The sequence below is a fragment of the Balaenoptera musculus genome, chromosome 1 (assembly GCF_009873245.2).
Source record: "Balaenoptera musculus isolate JJ_BM4_2016_0621 chromosome 1, mBalMus1.pri.v3, whole genome shotgun sequence".
In the NCBI taxonomy this organism is placed as follows: Eukaryota; Metazoa; Chordata; class Mammalia; order Artiodactyla; family Balaenopteridae; genus Balaenoptera; species Balaenoptera musculus.
The window spans coordinates 179,182,173-179,202,398 of record NC_045785.1 but is presented as its reverse complement, the minus strand read 5'-3'; the positions used below and the strand labels follow the sequence as shown (position 1 = coordinate 179,202,398).

At 38.3% G+C, this 20,226-nt stretch overlaps 1 protein-coding gene across 5 annotated transcripts in view; it reads left to right on the top strand.

Moving 5' to 3' along the window:
* The window catches only part of KCNT2 (potassium sodium-activated channel subfamily T member 2), a 267,373-nt gene that overhangs the window by 188,469 nt on the left and 58,678 nt on the right, over nt 1-20,226 (top strand). For all 5 annotated transcript variants that reach the window (XM_036868239.1, XM_036868233.1, XM_036868249.1 and 2 more), the window contains one exon: nt 9,033-9,144. In XM_036868239.1, the coding sequence (XP_036724134.1) occupies nt 9,033-9,144 (112 nt within the window). The remainder of the gene's footprint in view (nt 1-9,032; nt 9,145-20,226) is intronic.

Here is a 20,226-nt window from a genome sequence, read left to right as displayed (position 1 = left end):
GTCAGTCAGATATCACCCTTGAGGTCACTCCGCCACATTCCTTGAAGATTTCGTTTCTTGATTCACTGTGACTCTTGCCAACCCTGCTTCTACCATAATTCTTGATGTTTTCAAAAATCCTACCCAGATGGTCCTTTCGATGTCTGACCTTAGCCACCTATTCTCATGGTCATTAGAGTACCAATAATTCCCCCTCCATATTCTGAATTTCATTCAACTGCCTGAGCACTACTACTTATTTTCTACCTCATTGCTTCCCATATCCCCCACTCCAAACAGTCCTTTTCTACTGGAATCTACTGTCCACTGATTCTACTGTCCTTAGTCACCTGAGGGCTCTTCTTCCCTCTTTACCCAGATTAAACTCCAAGATCAGTGATGACAAACAGTCCTGTGCTGAAACCCTAAACAGCCAATTACTGATTATCTACTATGGGCTGACACAGATCTCAACTCTGTTTCCCTTTTCTGTCTTCCTCCTACTCCCAGTTTTCTGTCCTTTCAGATTTTCTACCCACCAGCTTGCATGAAATTTCCTAGAGGCAGATGACAGCACTGCAGAGACAGGATCCAGTTACTCTTATAAGTAAACATCAGGCACCCAGAAGTCCAGTCACAGTGGGTGGATAGCAGACTATTTATTTAGGATAAAAGCCTAGGGCCCCATCTCCAAGGGAACTAGATTCTTACACATCGAGTATGCAAGAGTAAATAGTGTTAAACATGATTAAAGAACACGATTTAGGTAATACAAACAAACTTTAACACTTCATGAAGTGGACAGTCTCCATTCCCAAGGGTCCAGAGAACTCCAAACTGGGGTGAGAGGCAGAAAGTTTTTATAGCTTAAAGAAGAAGAAACAAGGAAGAGAAAAAAATAGAAAGTGAATAAGGATCAGGGAAATAAGTACAGAGCCCAGAGCTGGCTTGGCATTTGGGGGTTGGCTGACTGACTATAATCTATTTCTGGTCAAGTGGGACATTTACAGGAACAGGAAAGTTTAGGTTTTGGTTTGCTGATTTGGCACCCAGGGCAGGAGCCACTCCATCTTGGGCCTAGAAATTATTTCAACAATAGTATGTCTAAAAGATCTCAGCCAATCCTTGCATCTTTATGACCATCATTCATTTCCTCAAACGAGAGCCAATTTCTCATTGGTTAACTAGTAGGGCTGGGGTGTTGATAGAAGTATGGCTAACAGAAACCATTTCAATTCTGGGATGTGTACTCTGATTTAAAAAACAAACTGTGCCACCCTGGGTGGTGAAATAGAATGCTTAGCTGCACCAGGAGTTTCTCTTAAACCAAACCTTGAACCTATCACACTGTTTATGCTGAAGCATTTTAACGTAAAGTTTGAACTATCTTAAGAGTCATGCAGCTGGTATTGATGGCGCTTGGGATTTAAATCAGAAGAGTCCCAAAGTCTAACATCAAGTTCATTTTAATCTAGGCAGCCTGAATGTGCGCACACTATTGCATCATCCTGCCAAGCAAGGTTGTTGAAAGGACTAAGTGAGATGATTTCTGAAAAGCACTCAGCAGCGCCTGGCACATAATAGGCAGATAATAATCGGCAGTGTCCTCAAGTTGCAGTTTCTAAAATATCGTGGTCATGAAAATGTGTAAGCAGACATCATGGTTACTTTATTAGTTAGAAAATTTGGGCAGGAATTTAGATGCAATACTTTCTTTGGCTTATTTATTTCTAGGAGACAATCAAATCTTGTGATCTCTGTAGTATCTGGATGGTACTAGGCAAATAAAGAGTACTGTATACTGTTACTTTATATGGGGTGATGCTATATTTTATGCTAACATTTCTGACTGTTTAGCTGTTTGGGCCATGCCATTTTAACTTGATTATTTTGACATTCTGTTTGGATGTGGGGTTTTTTGACTTTTACATTTTTTGCTTCTAAAACTGTAAAGGAGTATGTTAGAAAAGTCTTCAATCTGTGCTTATATTAGAGCCCAGGAGACAAGAATGAGATGGAATTCAATTATGAAAAGAAAGTAAGAGTGCTCTAGTTCACAACCTGTTGATGTAACTGGTATGACCAGTCTGGAATAAGGTTAAATTTGTTATTCAGAAGCCCAGATTGATCGCTTGAGCCCCTACCTGCCCAGCTTACTAGGACACACAGCTTCACTCAACAGGGCTCTCTTCTCCCCGGATTGTCCAAGGACCTTCAAAGTTAGTCCCAAAAGACCAAAGGCAAACAGGAGAAGCTCCTTAATTCACTGGCAGTGTTTATGTGTGTGGGAGGTGGAGAGGGGAGGAGGAGTTAGGGGAGCCTTGGGGACATGGGGAGAATTCCTTTCCATCTGGAATTGCATCTGTGACATAGTTTTGTGATTGAAAGCTGACAACACAGTTTAATGTGTCTTCATCCACATTGTGTGGCAATTCCCTATTTGCTGGTTTGGCCCCAGAGAACCTACCCAGGAAGTGATTCATCTTTAACATTCAAAGCCTAGAGCATGGTGTCTAGAGTTTTAACACTCGTTTAGTGAGCACTCTGAAGTGTGTGCTAGGATGGCTGGACCAAGAGGAGCCTCCAGCCATGCTTTGTGCCAGCATGAGCTGTCTCTCCAGAAGGACCTAAGTGGGTCCTTACCCAGATGTGTTCTTTCTCGCAAGGTGAGTTTTCCTTTATGGGTTCATAGTAACCCCATATAGCAGCAAACTTCCTCTGGGATGACCTCTAGCCCAGGGGTTCCAGACCCCCCGAGTAAGGGAATGGTCCACTACTTTGCTCAGAAGAGACTGTGAATCCTTCGCAGCTGGCCCACCACGTCCCCCAGAGAGCATTTCAGAGCACAGAAGACATTAGCAGATAAGGTCTTTTTCAGGTTAGATCTTGTTAAACTTTCTCTCCTACCTGTCTAAGCACCTTTCCTTACGTTTCTAAGAGAAACACTCAAGTGAGTCTTCCTAGCACAAAGATCCCCTGTCTGATTTCCAAATTAAAAGAAAAGCAGGTCCTCACTTTCCAATTTAAGTTTCTCTTGCTAAAGGTTTACCTAACAAGGCGCTCGATACATTTGGAATATATTGAACGTTTTCACATTTTTATGAACGAATATTATTATCTAAATTAAATTTAAATAGGCACATCAAAAAGTGCCTTGAATGAAAAGCAACCACTTCAAATGCCCAAGACATTTTGGGGTAGGAAGTTTTGCTCTACTCTCCAAGGAAAGTATAAAGCAAGTCATTTAAGGACTTAGCTAGAGGATTATAAATTTGGCAACTACTGAAAGAAAATAGAAGAATATATGTGATCGAGTCCAGTGGGTGAAGGAATGCCTCTCCCTGAGGAACTGGTCTTTTACTAAAAAGATAAAGGCAGTAAGTGGGCTTAAAAGATGAACAAAGCATTCCACAGGGGGGCAGCAAATACCAAGGCTCTAGGTACTAAACATCCAAGGACTTGGAGTAGAGCCAGAGGAAGGTCCGCCAGAGGCTGAGATGGAAACCAGCAACCAGACTATTCATGGCTTTGAAGAACACTTTAGTAAGTTGCCCTTTATTTTAAGAATAACAGGAAATCATTGAAAGATAGGAAAGTTTAAAATATTATTTTAGCTACAGTGTGAAGAATGGTTTGGGGAAAAGTGAGAGTGGGTGAAAACCGACCAGTTAGAAGACTTTTGAATTGCAAGGACTATAAGAGCATAAATGTCGAGTTAAAAATAAAAATAAAAAAGGAATATCTTCTCTAGCCTGGTGAAATAGTCATAGTCTTACTGAAGAAATAACACACATAGGCACTTGGGAAGTGATGTAATTCAAAACATTGATACCGAATACATATCAATGCAAGAGTGATTTTTTATACAGTGCAAAAATTTTAATATTTTGTTTGGTTTACATGGATTAAAATTTTAAATGCAGGAGATATCTGATATTTATTATACTGTCATGTATTACTACTACCCCAGACTCAGATCTAAAGTGTTTTGAAAACATTTGTGAAAAAGTATGTTCATGTTTGTTTTAGTGCCAATATTCAATCATAGTCTAAAACTGGGGTCTCATGCATCTAAGTGTGTTTCTATACCTTTCATCATAATATACACCCTTTGTTATTCAGAAACATCATTCCCAGCCACCACAGATCAAAATTTATAGTGTAACACACTAGCTCACTAAGTAATATTTTTATTAAAATATTGTAAACAGTTTTCAGATTTGTATGTTCTTCTGTTTGTTTTGCTTTAATATATACATGCAGCTAGTCTCAGAGTTCTCCCAGTCTCTGAAATGGAGTATATGGTGTGGTTTTCATCTTTGTGTTGGTTAACATACCTGGGCATGTCAAAATTATTCATTAAATGAATTAATTCAAGCAGGTGACAATTCCATAGATATTTTACACAATTATACTTACATCACCGAGTAAATTGGCCCATCAAAATGTGTCTTGAATAAAAAACAACCATTTCAACTGCCAAAGACATTTTGGGATAGCAAGTTTTGCTCCAATGTACAAGGAAAGTATTAAACAAGTCATTTAAAACTTAAACTAGAGAATTAACTAGAGAAGTAATTGTAGAACAATTTAAAATAGAACAAACTACATTATTTTCAATTACTATATTGCTTTATGATGATCCTAGTACCTAGGGAAAAGAGACTTATGATGTCATTTAATTCTAAAATGTTATATATTCAAAATGTATTTAGGTCATATTAAGGCTCAGAAATAGATGTACAGTATTAGTATTTTAAAGCTATATAATTAAATCTATTAGACAACCAAATTTGCAAATATAAAGTATTATAATTGAATACAAGTAATATTTTATAGATACGAAGGGCACTACAATAAAATATTTCATTATTTAAGTATTATTTAGTTCTAGATTTTCACTAGGTGGCAGACTTAGTGCAGTTTCTCAGTTTAAACTAACATAAATGGTGTAGGTTCAATTATATAGAACAGAAATGGCACATCACATAAATTTTGTTGTCCTATCTAATTTCAACTCTAGAAGTCACTTAAATACAATGACTAGATCACTCAATCATTTTATTACTGACTCTTACTAAGACCTCAAATACATCTGGCTACCTATATATATATATATTTCTGTTTGATGTAATGTATTAGAAAAGGATTATAAACAAAAGAATTCAAGTGGTCACAAATTTGTCTAAAGTTAGAAAAATAATATATGTGAAAGATAAAAGCCATATTTCTCAAAGAAAATAAAAATTTCCAAAAGATGAGACATATTTTGCATTTGTTTACTCTTTGTTTCCTCAGAAATTCCTTCTCTGGCCATATATCTCAGTACCTTCCAAGATGTTCCTCACAAGCTATCCATTCACTGGCATCTTAAAGCTATTTAATTTGTGAACCACAGATTTCAGTCAGCCACATTTATCATCCTTAGAAAAATATGTACATCCTTATAATTTATGAATTTTTTGCAGTTTCCTCTATTAGATCATAAGAGTCTAATCTAAAGGCAGGAATTTCACGTTCTACTTCTTTTTTATCTCCTGGAGACCAGAGCTCTCCAACAGCAAACACTTGATATTTATTTGCTAAATTAGATACTAAATAGTGTCCTCAGTAAATTGAAACAACAATAATGAAGTTATGATCTAACAGCTACTATTTCCGGGTAGATACAGAAGTAGAGATTACAAAAGTTTAAAATAGAGTTGACTTGTAATATCTGAAACTCCAACATGTTGCTAGATATTCTTAATAACTTACTATTTTATTTGGGTCATTTGAGTTTCCTTTCCTACCTACCTATTTATTAAAATAGGGAGGGGGGCAGGTTTGTGTTCTAGACCCGGACTGTTTGTGTGTTACCCAGGCTCTGCCACCTACTAGAATGTTACCTTGAACGTTTTATTTGGTTTTTCTGGGCCTCAGTTTCTTCGACTGTAAGCTAATAATTGTAAGTAAATCATAGAGTAGTTTTTGGAATTTGAAGAAATAGTGAGAGACTCTCTCGATTTCCTAAACAAGTTGGAAACTATCGAGACCCAAAGAAGTCAGGCAGTTGGGGATCCCATGTTAGGCAGAACTGTGTAGCGTTGGTGCCTGGCGGTAGTGGAGAAACGTGGTCAGGAGCCCTGCTAGACAACCACTGGGCCTGCCCTGTAGGGCTGGGCTCACTTCATGGCCTGGCTCAGACCAGCACACACCCAGAGATACTGGAAAGGCAGAGTTAGGAGTGAGCTGTATGTCCCCAACTCCTCCCAGAGAACAGGGGGTGCAGCTCTAAGAATAATGCTCTGTCAATTTTAGATATTATCGGGTTTTGGACCTTACTTTAACCTTCCAAAAGATAAAAAAAGAACAAAAAAGTGAAAAGACAAAGAGAAAAACCTCAGGTCAGTTAATTTTCCTTTTTAGAAGCTCAGATCATGAATATGGCATTTATTCTCTAAATGAGACTACATGCTTTATCTTCATTGGTCCATGTTGCTACTCTTATTTATTCATTTTAGTTTCTGTTGTGACAGCCGATTGACACACCGTATCATGGTAAATATCTTTAGAGACATTGTTCTTTTAAGATATTTCTTAAGTGAATAACGTTTGAAACTTCCATATGGTACGAGATTTGTCATTTCTTAGGCTTACCAGATGAAGTTGCACCAGCCCAAAAGTCAATTGATATTTTTTTCTATCAGGCCACTCTTCTAATTTTTCAAAAGTTTCTGAGAAAATGAACTTTTAATCAAACGTGCTACCATTGGGGACTTTTGAGCGAGAATAGAGCTTCTAAAAGAAAGTCCTGAGGAATACAGATTATATGGTGTTTCTCCATAAACTAATCTAGTTAAATCACACACCTTCTTCATCAAGATTTAATCCACTAAACCAAAAATACACAAATCAGAACTGTGAGATGTGTTTATTGTAACAAAGAATTATCAATTAGAGGAATATAATGGGTACTACTAGGACACTAGGAGGGAAACTTTGCCTTTCTGGCTGCTGTGCTTTAGTAGGAGGGCTGAGGTGTGGATGAAACCAACCAGAGTTTAATGCAAAATGCAGTGTAATAAGCAGTATTACAAATAAACCAAATACCAGGAGCCACTGTGGATTCTGACTTTTAGCAATGGTACAGCTTCATCGCAATGAGATTTGATAAGAACTTTAAATAATTGTTGAGATTCCAAATATAGAGGTGGAGGAGGAAAGTAAGGAGGGAGGAAACTACATTTCAAGCAGAAATAGCAACAGGAGAAAAAAGAAAAAAGTTAAGAAAATAGTAATACCACCACAACTAAGGAACAGGACCTGTTATGTATCAGGACCTGTTATGCTAAGTCTTTCACAAACTGTATCTCTCAGTTTCATACCACCTCTCCTGTACAGAATCTGAGGTTTAGTGTTTCCTCAATCAACTCAAGGTAACAGAACTATTGTAAACCGTGATGAACTGCACAAATAAAATTATACTTTTAACATTAAAAGTCAACAAAAGAAATTATGTTCTGATTGTTCTTTTGCTGATATTATTTCAATCCAACTTATTACAAGTTACCTGTTGTACTTAAAGTACAATAATATTTTCTCTCAAAATGGAGATGAGGCTGTGTGGCTATATTTGTTCCTCCGAAGAGTGGATCTCATGAAACACCTGATGATTACCGTAGTTTTCAAAGGCTTTGATTAGGTAAGTCTCGATACCGGTCCAGCAATGTAACCAAGAGGGCACATACAGTTTTCACAGATAACTCTGAAATATAGCATTTTTAAGCATTTTTTAGGTCTTAACTGATAGGGTGACTAAGCCCCCTGGAAACTGACCTGAGGGCCCCTCAGGGAAGGCCCAGCAAGCCTGCAGGCAGGCCCTCACTCCCTGGGAGGAGGGAGAGAGTCTAGCAAACCATCCATCAGCTTTAGGGAGTTAGAGCCGAGGAAAGGGGTGATCACATCCGTCATTCTGGAGTTCAGAGTCAGGGCTCCTAGCTTCCTCTCTCAGACGCCAAGCCAAGCGCTCAGGCAGATGGAGTAACAGTGCCTTCACTCCTGGACCCCGCAGATAGTGCGAGATCAGCTGGAGATGCTGATTTGTTTCTGAGCCACGAACCAGATGTTTCTGGCCGGCATATTTCAGTCAGTTCTAGTGCCTGAGTTCAAGGCATGGGATCAGCTACTGGTAGGAATTTGAAGTGGCCATAACTGGGTTTGAAGACATATTGTGTGGAGAGCAAAGCTGACGTGACGTGACATGACGTGACTGCCACAGAGAATCTCAAAATATTTGAGCCAGGAGAGCTACCAGTGACCACAGACACCAGCTAGAGATCAGATCACCAAGCACAGCGACAATAAGAAGGTGTTTGCTGTGGTTTTATTTTGCCCGGTTTTTCTGGGGGGGGGGGAGAAATCATGCGTGTGCATGGGTGTGTGTGCGTGTGCACACGTGTGTGTTTTTGAGGGAGAGTAGGTAAATGGAAAGAACGCTAATGCAAAACTCTGGGCAAGTGGGAAGTCTCAGGATCCTTCTAGAACAACGCCGTCAATTGAGCCGTGACCTCAATTCATTACAATGAGTTGTTATTTCAGTTAAAATAGTTGCTCTTCTCAGAAGTTCATTGTAGCAGGATTTGGCATTTAAAAGCACATACTATGAGAACAGGGAACCATAGAAGATCAAAGAACTCAATTATGGACAATAAGCTCATCATAGGAAATTTTTGCCAATCCGGATATTCATCTTACAAATTTCTATTTCAATATTATCCATGAGGTAACTTCTTCAATCAGCTTTATGAATTTGTGGCGAGAAAATGCCTAATAAAAGCCAAATTCCTGAATTTATTTTTCTTATGGTGCTAAAATGTTGGTTAAAATACTCTTTGGGAAAGAGGGTTTCATTTTTCTTGCATTGCACAGAACAGTTGATGTGGCATGGCCTGCTCTTATAATTGCATGTAGTTTTATGCCTACAGCTAGGTATCACTCACTCATAAATATGTTGTTATAAAAAATACCATATTGGATTGTTAGCGTAATGCAAATGTTTCTTTGAAATGCAGGTTGTTTTCCAGTCTCAGTATTATCACAGAGCTCACCCACCCAGCCAACATGAGATTCATGCAATTCAGAGCCAAAGACTGTTACTCCCTTGCTCTTTCAAAGCTGGAAAAGGTAAGAATTCACATCATGAAGTAAGTTGCATTTAATTTAACCTTTTGGGTTGAAAGACTAACTCTAAAATTTCTACATGTAGAAAGGAATGCCATGAAATAGTAAAAATAAAAATGCTGTTTTGAATTCCTATCTGGGGGCTAAAATCTTAATTTATAATTTTTTAGAAGTATGGATTGATGGATTTGAACCATTTATATCACAAGTGAACATGATGGAGGTATCTCGTTCCATCATCATTAATCATAAATTGAAAGCATGATATATGAAAGAATTGAACGCAACAGGAATATATATACTCACTTATAATGTCCATTATTGATAATATCACGAGTGCTATGTCAAGACATCTATATTTATATAGGAATTTGCAGTTTTCATAAATCCTTAAAGTCCTAGAAAACTTGTAAGCTTTGTTGAAAGTCAGTTCCCAAAGGAGATAATATGAGACACAAGCTCACAATCTGAGACAAAGCCAAGTTTATTGCTTACGTAAGGGAGGCTGTCACATCAAGAGAGCCTTTTTTTTTTTTTTGGTTTATAAATATTTATTAAAATTGAAAGTTGTTTGCTCTTCTATCCCATGAGCATCCATCCACCTGCCTGTCACCTGTTAAGATGCATTACTGCTGTCATAAATGCCCTTGGAATCTTCAGGATAACAGAACATCTGCCTTTGCTTAAAACTCATTGTTCCTTGCCTTCCTAGCCAACACCTCTCTTCACAACTTTATATAAAAGGTCTCCAAAATTTGTACCCCAAGTGAGCCATCCATGAATAAAAACATATACCTGGGATCCAAAAAAAGTTGGCCTGGACATGTCAAAGACTCAAGTCCACCTAAGAAATAAGAGTGGTTTTTTAACAGCCAAAGATGAATTTTCTCCACACAAATCTAAAAAATGCCTGCAATCAAATAGAGCTGATTAAGACTCAAGAGAGCTTTGTCAATGTCTTGGAGTGGGGAAAAGAAGGTCAAAGTTTATCAAGAATTGGGAATTGTATTTAATGAGGCTCTTTTCAAGTGGGGACTTATTAGGATTGGGAAGAGAGAAAAACGCTAAGGAAGACAGTGGCGTTATTGCAAAGTCATGTTATGGGGACAGAAAGGTGTGGTTTTCGTTCTCAGTATCCAGGCTGAGTGTGGGGATAAATGGATTTTGCATTCCAGGTGTACTTGATACTAGTGTACTGGGAGAATTCGATGTAAGAGAAAAAAATAAGATCCAATCTTATACGTGTGAAAGTGTGTTAAATCTATGCCATCTTTATTGTTTGTAATAATATTTATGAAATAGAGATAAGGATGGCTTACATTTTTTTTTGGTTAGTTTTTTTCTTTCACTTCATTTTATTTTGATTACCTGTTACCTGTTGATTACCTGTTACCTATGCCATCTTTGTTGTTTGTAATAATATTTATAAAATAGAGATAAGGATGGCTTACATTTTTTTTTTTTGGTTAGTTTCTTTCTTTCACTTCATTTTATTTTGATTACCTGTTACCTGTTGACTACCTGTTACCTATGCCATCTTTGTTGTTTGTAATAATATTTATAAAATAGAGATAAGGATGGCTTACATTTTTTTTTTGGTTAGTTTTTTTCTTTCACTTCATTTTATTTTGATTACCTGTTACCTGTTGATTACCTGTTACCTATGCCATCTTTGTTGTTTGTAATAATATTTATAAAATAGAGATAAGGATGGCTTACATTTTTTTTTTTGGTTAGTTTTTTTCTTTCACTTCATTTTATTTTGATTACCTGTTACGTCGGGCACTGTCCTGATTCCTGGGTGACGTACTGTTGAGTGAGGTCACTTCTGTATTCTTGTCTGTTGATTTCCATCTTCAATGCTGGTCACATACATTGTGTTGGTAGAGCCTTGCCACTGCCCCTTTATAGGCATAGTTACATTGTTGTTAGGCACTGCTTCCAGGTGAGGAAACAGAGTTTAAGACAGATTAAATAACTGTTGTGCCCAACACACGGTGAGGCCAAATACACTGAAAAGTCAGAGTTTGGAGCAGAGAAAGGTTTATTGAAGGGCCAAGCAAGGAGAACAGGGCAACACGTGCTCTAAAGACCTGAACTCTCTGATGGTTTTTTGGGAAGACATTTTATAGGCAAAATTGGGGGAGGGGGCTGCAGGGTGTGTTATCCTCCTCTGATTGGTTGGAGGTGGTGTTCCAGGAATCTCAATCATCAACCTTCTCATTCCAACCAGTCTGGGTCCACGAGCTTATGCTCTGCCTGAAGTTACCATCCTCCACCAGGGTGGGAGCCTTAGTTCCCACAGAACTCAGAGATACGTATGTAAATGTTTTGTACATCCCCCAAGGAGGAACCAGAACCAGGCCCCATTGCTGTACCATTCTTTTCTTTTCTTTCCTTGCCTTTTTTCTTTTCTTTTCCTTTCTTTATTGAAGTATACTTGATATACAATACAGTGATTCACAATTTTTAAAGGTTATACAAACTAGTGAATATAACAAAAAAAAGAAGGAGACTCACAGATATAGAGAACAAGCTAGTGGTTGCCAGTGGGGAGAGGGAAGGAGGGAGGGGCTATATAGGGGTAGGGGATTAAGAGAGAGAAACTATAGGTATAAAATAAGCTCTAAGGATATATTGGATAACAGGGGGAATATAGCCAGTATTTTATAATAGCTATAAATGGAGCACAATTGCTTCTTTCTGCATTCCCTCACTCCCCTAATTAGTAAGTGAATCTGCCCTTTGGGACTCAGGGAAGGTCTAGGAGACTGAAAAAAAAAAGGCAGGATCCTGCTCAGTTTCATTGAGTGAGTGCAGTAAGAGAAACTTAAAGCCATTCATGTTTAGAAAGCATCCCTTATGTCACACTGCTTTAACAACATGGAAAGGGTGGGAATCTTAGCTGAATGACTCAGCATCCAAAGGCAAACCCACGGATGGGAATCCAGTGGAACCCGTGCTGGCCTGGTGTGGTACAGTCTCCTCCATGACAAGTGAGGGAGGCTCACCCCATGATGAAGAAGACAGGCTCTACTACTTTGTAGGATTGGAACCTGGATAAATCTATGACACGTTTGTAGCCTTGGGATTTGTCTCTGGAAAATAGTGGTAATAGCCAAATGATAGGGTCATTGCAAAGATCACACCACACAATCTAGTCACAATATTTAGCCCAGTTTTGGCATATAATCAGTACTCAAATAAGTAGCTCTAAAATCATAATTATAAATTACTGTTGTCGACATCATCACTAATAAATATTCTATTGTGTGTATTCAGTTTTATTCCAGGTCAGTTGATGTAGTAAGGTCATAACTGTGGAAGATATTTTCATATTGGTAAATGTGTGTGTCTATATTATTGTGTGTCTACTGCATGAGGGAAAAAGAAGAACAAAATGAGATTTTGATCTCTTTGGGGGAATTAATTAAAAATAAAATCTTCATCCAACCTAGAAGTCCTCTTCAGAAATGTAGAAAAGTTTTGTTTAAATAAGCATTAAACCAGACTGTGATATGCATCTCAGCAATCCACTAAAGACATTGCAAAGACAGAAAGACATCTTATCCTTTTATATAGCCAGGCAGATACAGTCATTTACGTAGATGTTAACTGTCTTGATCCAAAGGAAAAATAAAATGTCTTCTAACTTTGCAGCAAGCAAAAAGTTACAACTTGGAGCCAGGCACGTAGGCTAAGCTCCCAAAGAGAGAGACAGGATACATTACGTTCACATTTCAAAAAGATAGTTCCAAGGCCCCCCGCAAGAAAGGCATTCCCGGGATACAAAGCTAGCTAGAGGTTATTCAGGCTTTGTATCCATCTCAAAGAGACATGGAAAGGATTTACAATTCCAAGTTTTTTTAAGGAAACTCTCTAGGAAAAAGAAGTGGGAGAGGGGAGTTTTCTTTCTTTTTTGGCATCAGGGAAATTCATTTTTTTAAGATTTATATTTACCCTTGCATCTTCTAGATATTTCCCAAGAAGAATACAAAAAATCAATACATTACCTAATTATTAGGAACAGAGGAGTTAGGGGAAGTGGAATTGAAACCAATGGTTTGAATGCTATAAAACCATGGAAAATCCTTTTTTAATTCACTTATTATCATTTTTATCCATTGAAATAAGATCGTCACATAGAAACGTTTTAGACTGTTGTGCTATTATGGGTTGAATTATGTCCCTCCCCCCACCAAAAAACATGTGTTGGGGTCCTAACCTCCACTACCTCAGAAGGTGACATTATTTGAAGATAGGGTTTTTACAGAGATAAGCAAGTTAAAGAAGGCCATTGTGGTGGACCCTAATCCAAAATGACTGGCATCCTTATAAAAAGGGTAAAGTTGGACACAGAGACAGACACATTTAAAGGGAAGACAGCCATCCACAAGCCAAGGAGAGAGGCCTGGAAGAGACCCTTCACTTACAGTCCTCAGAAGGAACCAAACCTGCCAACACCTTGATTTCAGACTTTGAGCATCCAGAACTGAGAGGCAATAAATTTCTGTTGTTTAAGCCACTCAGTTTGTGATACTTCCTTATGGCAGCCCTGGCAATCTCACACACGTGCCATCAGTGATAATGGTAACTGTTCATTTCTAACCAGTACTTCTTATCACTTATACGTATACAGCTAGCTTACTGTTTAAAGTAATTATCTTCCTATATTTGTATTCTAAGCACAGGGAGGTATTTATAGTATTAGGAAACTGATCTTTGTTTCCAATATTCAAATACATTCCCAATAATATTTTCTAGAGTTACTATTGGCAGAGGAAGAGGTGGATTTTTATTCTTGTGAACGTCATTATGAATATCATTTTATTCTACCTATAATTAGATGCACCTGCACCTTCACGGATGGGGCCTTCACCTTTAGAAACACAATCAAGGTTTTGAATTTGAAACAGACACCAGCTTGGCTGCTTAAGACACTTTTTTTTGTCATGAAGTGGTTGTCATTCAAATTTAAGAAGTGATAGGATTTGCAAGAATGAGTATGGAAGGCTAGCCTTCATTGAGCCTGGTTGCTGATGTTTTCCTGGTAGACCTTGCATTCTAGTAGATATGTCGTTGCCATTGGTAATAGAAGGAATACTCTTCAGGGTTTCTCTGGAAGCGACAACTCACTGAAGAATATCCACAATAATAACTTCCTAATGGACCAGACCATCATGCTTTAGTTTGTATTTTTTTCATCTGATCATTCTTTCATTGTTGCTGAGTTGTTTTATTTTCTATTACATTATCTTTCTTGTCCTGGATATTGACATTACCTTACTACTACTGTTTACTCAAAAATAGAGTCGTCCCTCGGTATCCATGGGGGATTGGTTTCAGGACCCCTCCCTTCTAACCGCCCCCCCAGCAGGGACCAAAATCTGAGGATGCTCAAGTCCCTTATATAAAAAGGTGTAGTATCTGCGTATCACTTACGCACATCCTGCTGTGTACTTTCAATCATCTCTAGATTACTTATAATACCTAATACAATGTAAGTTCTATGTAAATAGTTGCCAGTAGGTGGCAAATTCAAGTTTTGCTTTTGGGAACTTTCTGGAATTTTTTTTTCCCCAGTATTTTCAGTCTGTGGTTGGTGGAATTGGCAGGTGTGGAACCTGCAGATACAGAGGACCAACTGTACTTCCCATGTTCAGTCATTGATCATTGGGTCATTGACACTCCTCCTAAAAATCTGATGTAGTGGGCATCAGAAACACAGTATGAGAGCTAAGCAGAGATGGGAAATGTGATGGGTAACAAGGAACCCGAAGAGAGGAAAACAACAATAGAAAAAAAAGAGAAATTTTTTGTCTCATCTCCCTCTAAAGACTTATTTCATTTCTCTTATTTTGATGCATTTCATGAAAATGCATTTTATTCATGCTTATGGTGCAATTTGCTTCAAGACTGCTTTTTCAAAATTGCTTTTGAACCTTCTCCTGTGATGATCATAATTACACTTTAGCAATCATATGGTAATTACACAATGATGTAAGAAGCAAGGTAATGAAAAAGTGAGATGAATAATATGGTATAATAAAAAAATAATAATATTTGGTCTCTGTCCGTAGTTCCTGACACAGAGCTTCAAAAACTCTTGGAATTTCCTAAGTGATAGGAGTGTCTTCTGTTATTCATACCTTTCAGCCATGCCTGATTTTATGTTAACAAGGCAACTCATGGAGGGGCCCCTAGACAGCTTCAGGATGAAGGCTAGTTTCCAGAAAAGCAATGACATGATTAGAAGATTGAAACTTTCAGTACCTCCTCACCTCCCTGCTTCCAGGGAGGGGAAAGGGGCTGGAGATTGGGTTTAATCATGTGGCTAATGAGTTAATTCATCATGCCTACATCATGAAACTTTGATAAAACTCTGAAGAATGAGGCTTGAGAGCTTCCTGATTGGTGAACATACTGATGTACCAGGAGGGTGGTGCCCTCAGACTCCATGGAGACAGAAGCTCCTGTGCTCAGGACCCTCCCAGACTTGCCCTGTGTGCCTTTTCATCTGTTGTTCATTTGCATTCTTTATATTAAGATGATAATCATTAAGTATAGCACTTTCACACGTTCTGTGAGCATTCTGGAGAATTATTGAAACTGAGGTTGTTACGGGGAGCCCCAGATTTGTAGCTGGATGGAGAAGAAGTGCTGTTGGTTTGGAGACACCAAGGACTTGGAGATGGTGGCTGAAATGAGAGCAGTCTTGCGGGACTGAGCCCCATAACCTGTGGGGTCTGAGCCAACTCTGAGTAGCGAGCGTCAGAATTGAATTGTAGGACACCCTGTTGGCGTTAGAGAATGAGTGTCAGAATATAAACAGTCATGTCTATAAATCATATATTGCTAGGTAGTCAATGGTAGAGCAAAATAATACACATTGGAGATATATTCTGGGAGAAATAGGCAAGAATATCATTTACTTTTTAACATATTCACGGTCTTGAAGCCAGAAGGCAAAATTTTACATATTCTCAATTTAAATTCAAGCCACTAAATATTCTCTGAGCACCTACTATGAGCCATATGCCTTCCTCAATGCTAGAAGTTATGAATTTGAATAAAACCATAGAATTTGTAATTTGATGGGAGACAGATATATCGGAACAAACAAAAACACATTGCCGTATTCTTTTTTTTCTGTCCAAACAAGTTGGACTACTTTTTATTCATAATCTAAGTGCTATAATGGCTGAGGGAGAGTTTGGTGCTATCTTCCGGATTCATTAGGAAAATTTCTTATCCAATTTTTAAGAAAATATTTACCTTTCCCCATATTGGTCCAGGAAGAATTTGAGAACACTAATTGGTTTCTATTGCTTTTAAATGTAGTAAAGCACTGCCTGATCTACTCTAGAGGAGTGATGATATGTAATTTATATGGATAACTATTTTAATGTACAAATGTATCTATTAAGAATGTGCATAGCGAAGTCCAGTGGTTAGGACTCTGCGCTTTCACTGCTGGGGCCTGGGTTCGATACCTGGTCCAGGAAGTAAGATCCTGCAAGCTGCGCAGCGCAGCCAAAAAAAAAAGAGAAAAAAAAGAGTGTGCATAGTATTATGATTTCACACAATAGGTTCAAAGTTGTCACAGGCTGAATGTTTATGCCCCCCACCAAAATTCACATGTTTAATCCTTCAACATCCTTTCTTTCTTTATTTCTGAACCCACTTGTCTTTCAGAAGCTTCCACTCTTCCAAATTTCTCAATTCTCAAGAGCATCAGGGCCTTCACGGGAGAACAGGGTGCAGGAAGCCATTTGTGTGTATTGTTTGTAAAGCACATATTTCTAACTTATAAGTGGCATGGTTGAAGTCCAGTTTTGCCCATCACTCCTAGTGTATGTCTATTGTCTCAGTATAATTACTAGGAGCTCCTGTCAAGATGTCCTGATTTGGATGATTAACTACATAATCACCCTATTTACAAGGCAAGGAGCACTTGTATTTTAGTGTAGGAGGATAATAACATTGCTTAGAAGACCCTGCATTCCTCTCTAAGATAAGGAAGAGGGTCCCCCACACCCCAAACTCCTTCAGCATGAACTTGCCTTGGATTGACTCAAGGGTTTTATGGGACGTGGGTCTGAGTTAGCCTTGAGTCCTCATAAACAAGGTGGACTCCTTGAGTGTCTATCAAATGCACCCCCTCTAAGCTGCCACTTAGAATGGAACAGTTGTGTGTGTGTGTGCGTGTGTGTGTGTGTTTGTGTACGTGCGTGTGTGCATGGGTGTAGTGGGAACCTACTCTTTCCAGTAAGAAGAAAAGTGACCATGCAGAGAGAAATGCTCTTTATTTCTTGACTCGCCTCCTCTTTCTGTTTGCTATATAAAGAGAGGAGAAATGAAAGAAAGAGAAAGAGAGTAATTGATTTAAAGCCACCGATGGATGACCCAGGGTCCTCTCTCTCCCCAGTTCCCAAGCACACACTTCAGTGAGAGGCTCTGATAGGAAACCTGTTCTGGAAGAGCCAGCGCATCTCAGAGCTGCTGTGCAGAACCCCTGTGATGGGGTACCTTCTGTAGAGACAAGTCTCTTTCCGAGGAAAGAGGAATCTGTATATTCAGAGGAAGGCTCTGTAAACAGGATACATAAAACCCTAGCAACTCATTGAAGGCTTTGGTATTTTAATATAAGGATTTTCTGTATTTGCATTCAAGAGGCCACTCCCTGGGCAAGCAGTTTTGTGAGAGGAAAGGCAGAGTTAGTTTGCCCAGGACCTGAGAATTTGGAAATAGGATTTGAGGGTTGTTGGTGAACTAGCGTAGGGTCAGGGAGAAAGAGGGAGGAAAAGAGGGAAAAAAAAGAAGATGTTATGTCAAACAGTGTAAAGAAGGTCAAGTAGGATGAATGGTGAGAAAAGCCAATCGTTGAGAAAATACGGATAGAAACCATTAATTTATGCCAATAAAATTCTTGAATTTTTTTTCACCTCCCACACCGTTCTGCTAAGTCCAACAATTTTATCATCTATTCCATATGGTACTGGATGGACACAGTTTAAAGAAAACACAATTTCTGCCAGAAACAAATTCCTTCTTCCAACAAAAGCATATGTTCATGATAACAAACCAAATGAAAGAAATAGGTAAGACCAAGGGTATTAAAGTGTCTGGGATCTTTTAATACTGATTTGGATTTCTCAGATTTCTTTTAGGTAATTTTAGATAAGTGGTTGTTAGGAAAACACAAAATCATCATTGAAACTTCAATTGAATCTAGAATTCTACTAAGGAAGCAAATATGATATGTCTGAAAAAAGGGTATTATATATTTATACTAGAAGCAATCATAGAAATATTTACTATTGTATTTATAAAACACAATAGTCAAAAGAAATACTAAAGTCAGAGAACTTTATATAACACAAACACTGCAGTTTTTCCATCTTCAAACCTAAGAACCAAAGTGAGAAGAAGGGGTATTGAGTAAACCTCAAAGTGTTTCCTTCCTCCCTCTTAATATAAATGTTATAAACTTTATGCAACAAATTTTCACTAGATGTAGGCAACTACTATAAGTGGAAAGTATTTATTCATTTGTTCAATAAAATTTCATTGACTGTGTGCCAGGCATGGTGTTAGGCATTGTCCTGGGACTCACTGAGCTACCTCAGACCAACAGTTAACTAATAAAAAAATAAACAAGGAATTATAGATTTCAGAAGGGCTCTGAAAGTCATAACAGGGTTATATTCAGAAGTAACTGGGGAACGCCTGATTTAAATAAGGTGATAAAGTAAGGTCTCTTTGAGGAGGTGATATTTGAGCTATAATGATAACACCAGACCAGCCCAGGCAAAACTTGGAAGTATCAGTACAGGAAGAAAGCAAGCAATATCAAGTCCACAAGGTGATGCATCATTTGATGTGTTTGAAGAATTACTAGTAATAGAAGACAGTAAGTGCTTACTATACATAATACTTTTAGATGTTTTATCTTGTTTATTTATTATAATGACAATGCAATGTCATCACCAATATGAACCCCATTTCACAGGTGATGAAACAGAGGAACAAGGAGCTTAAGTAACTTGTACAAGATCGTCCAACCAGAAGTGGCAATACTTGACTGGTCACCTTGTGTGTCTTTAGAATCCAAGCTCCAAACCACTGTGTGTTATACTGTCTGTTGGATCCACATTTTTAGCAATTGGACTTTTCTACTAACCTTGAAACTCAAGTTCAAATTAACTTATAGTCTTCTCTTCTTCCACAGTTCCTTTTTTTACAGAAGGGCACCCTTATCCACCCAGTTATCCAGAAAGTGGGGTATCAATCCTCATCTTCTCTCTACTACCCAATTCAGTCAAAACTCCCCTCAAATTTAATGTCTCATGTCTAAATATACTTGAAGAAGATCTGTTTCTGTAAACCTTCATTTCTCGCTAGAATTGCTGCCTTAATACCCTTGTTTAACTTGCTTGGTCTCCCCGTGCCACCTCCCAATTTCCAGTCCATTTTCCATATTGTCATCAGAATGACCATTCTAGAAATGTGGTCATATCACTCCTCCTCTTAAAAAATATGTAAGTTTTTTCTCATGACACTTAAGATACAATTCAAAATTGTTAACATGATCTCAAAATGGGTTCATTGTATGTCCTGTTTTTCCTGGGACTGTCCCAATTTACACCCTTGTTTTTCAGTGTAATTCTTGATAACATCCTTTTTCCTCTCAAGTGTCCTGGAACTTTAACATCTAATTCCTGGCTCCTGTTCCAGTCTCACTTCTGACCTCTTCATCCAGCCCGTACACTCACACTCAGTGCTGTATTCAAACAGAATTGCTTATAGTTCCTCAAGTCTTTTAAGCTTTATTCCTTTCCAGCTTCTAGCATATGCTGAACCTTTTGCTTATAACTTTTTGCTTAACACCTGCCCTTCTCAAATTTGCTGGCTAATTTCGCTCATATTTGAGTCTCCACTTAGACATCACTTCTAATTCCGTCTCTCGACTTTTCCACCAGAAGACTAAGGTAGACGCCCTTCCTACGTGCTACCCAAGCATCTGCCCCTGCTTTGTTGCATATTCTCACCCCGGTTTTCTGGGGTTTCCCTATTTGTTATTGG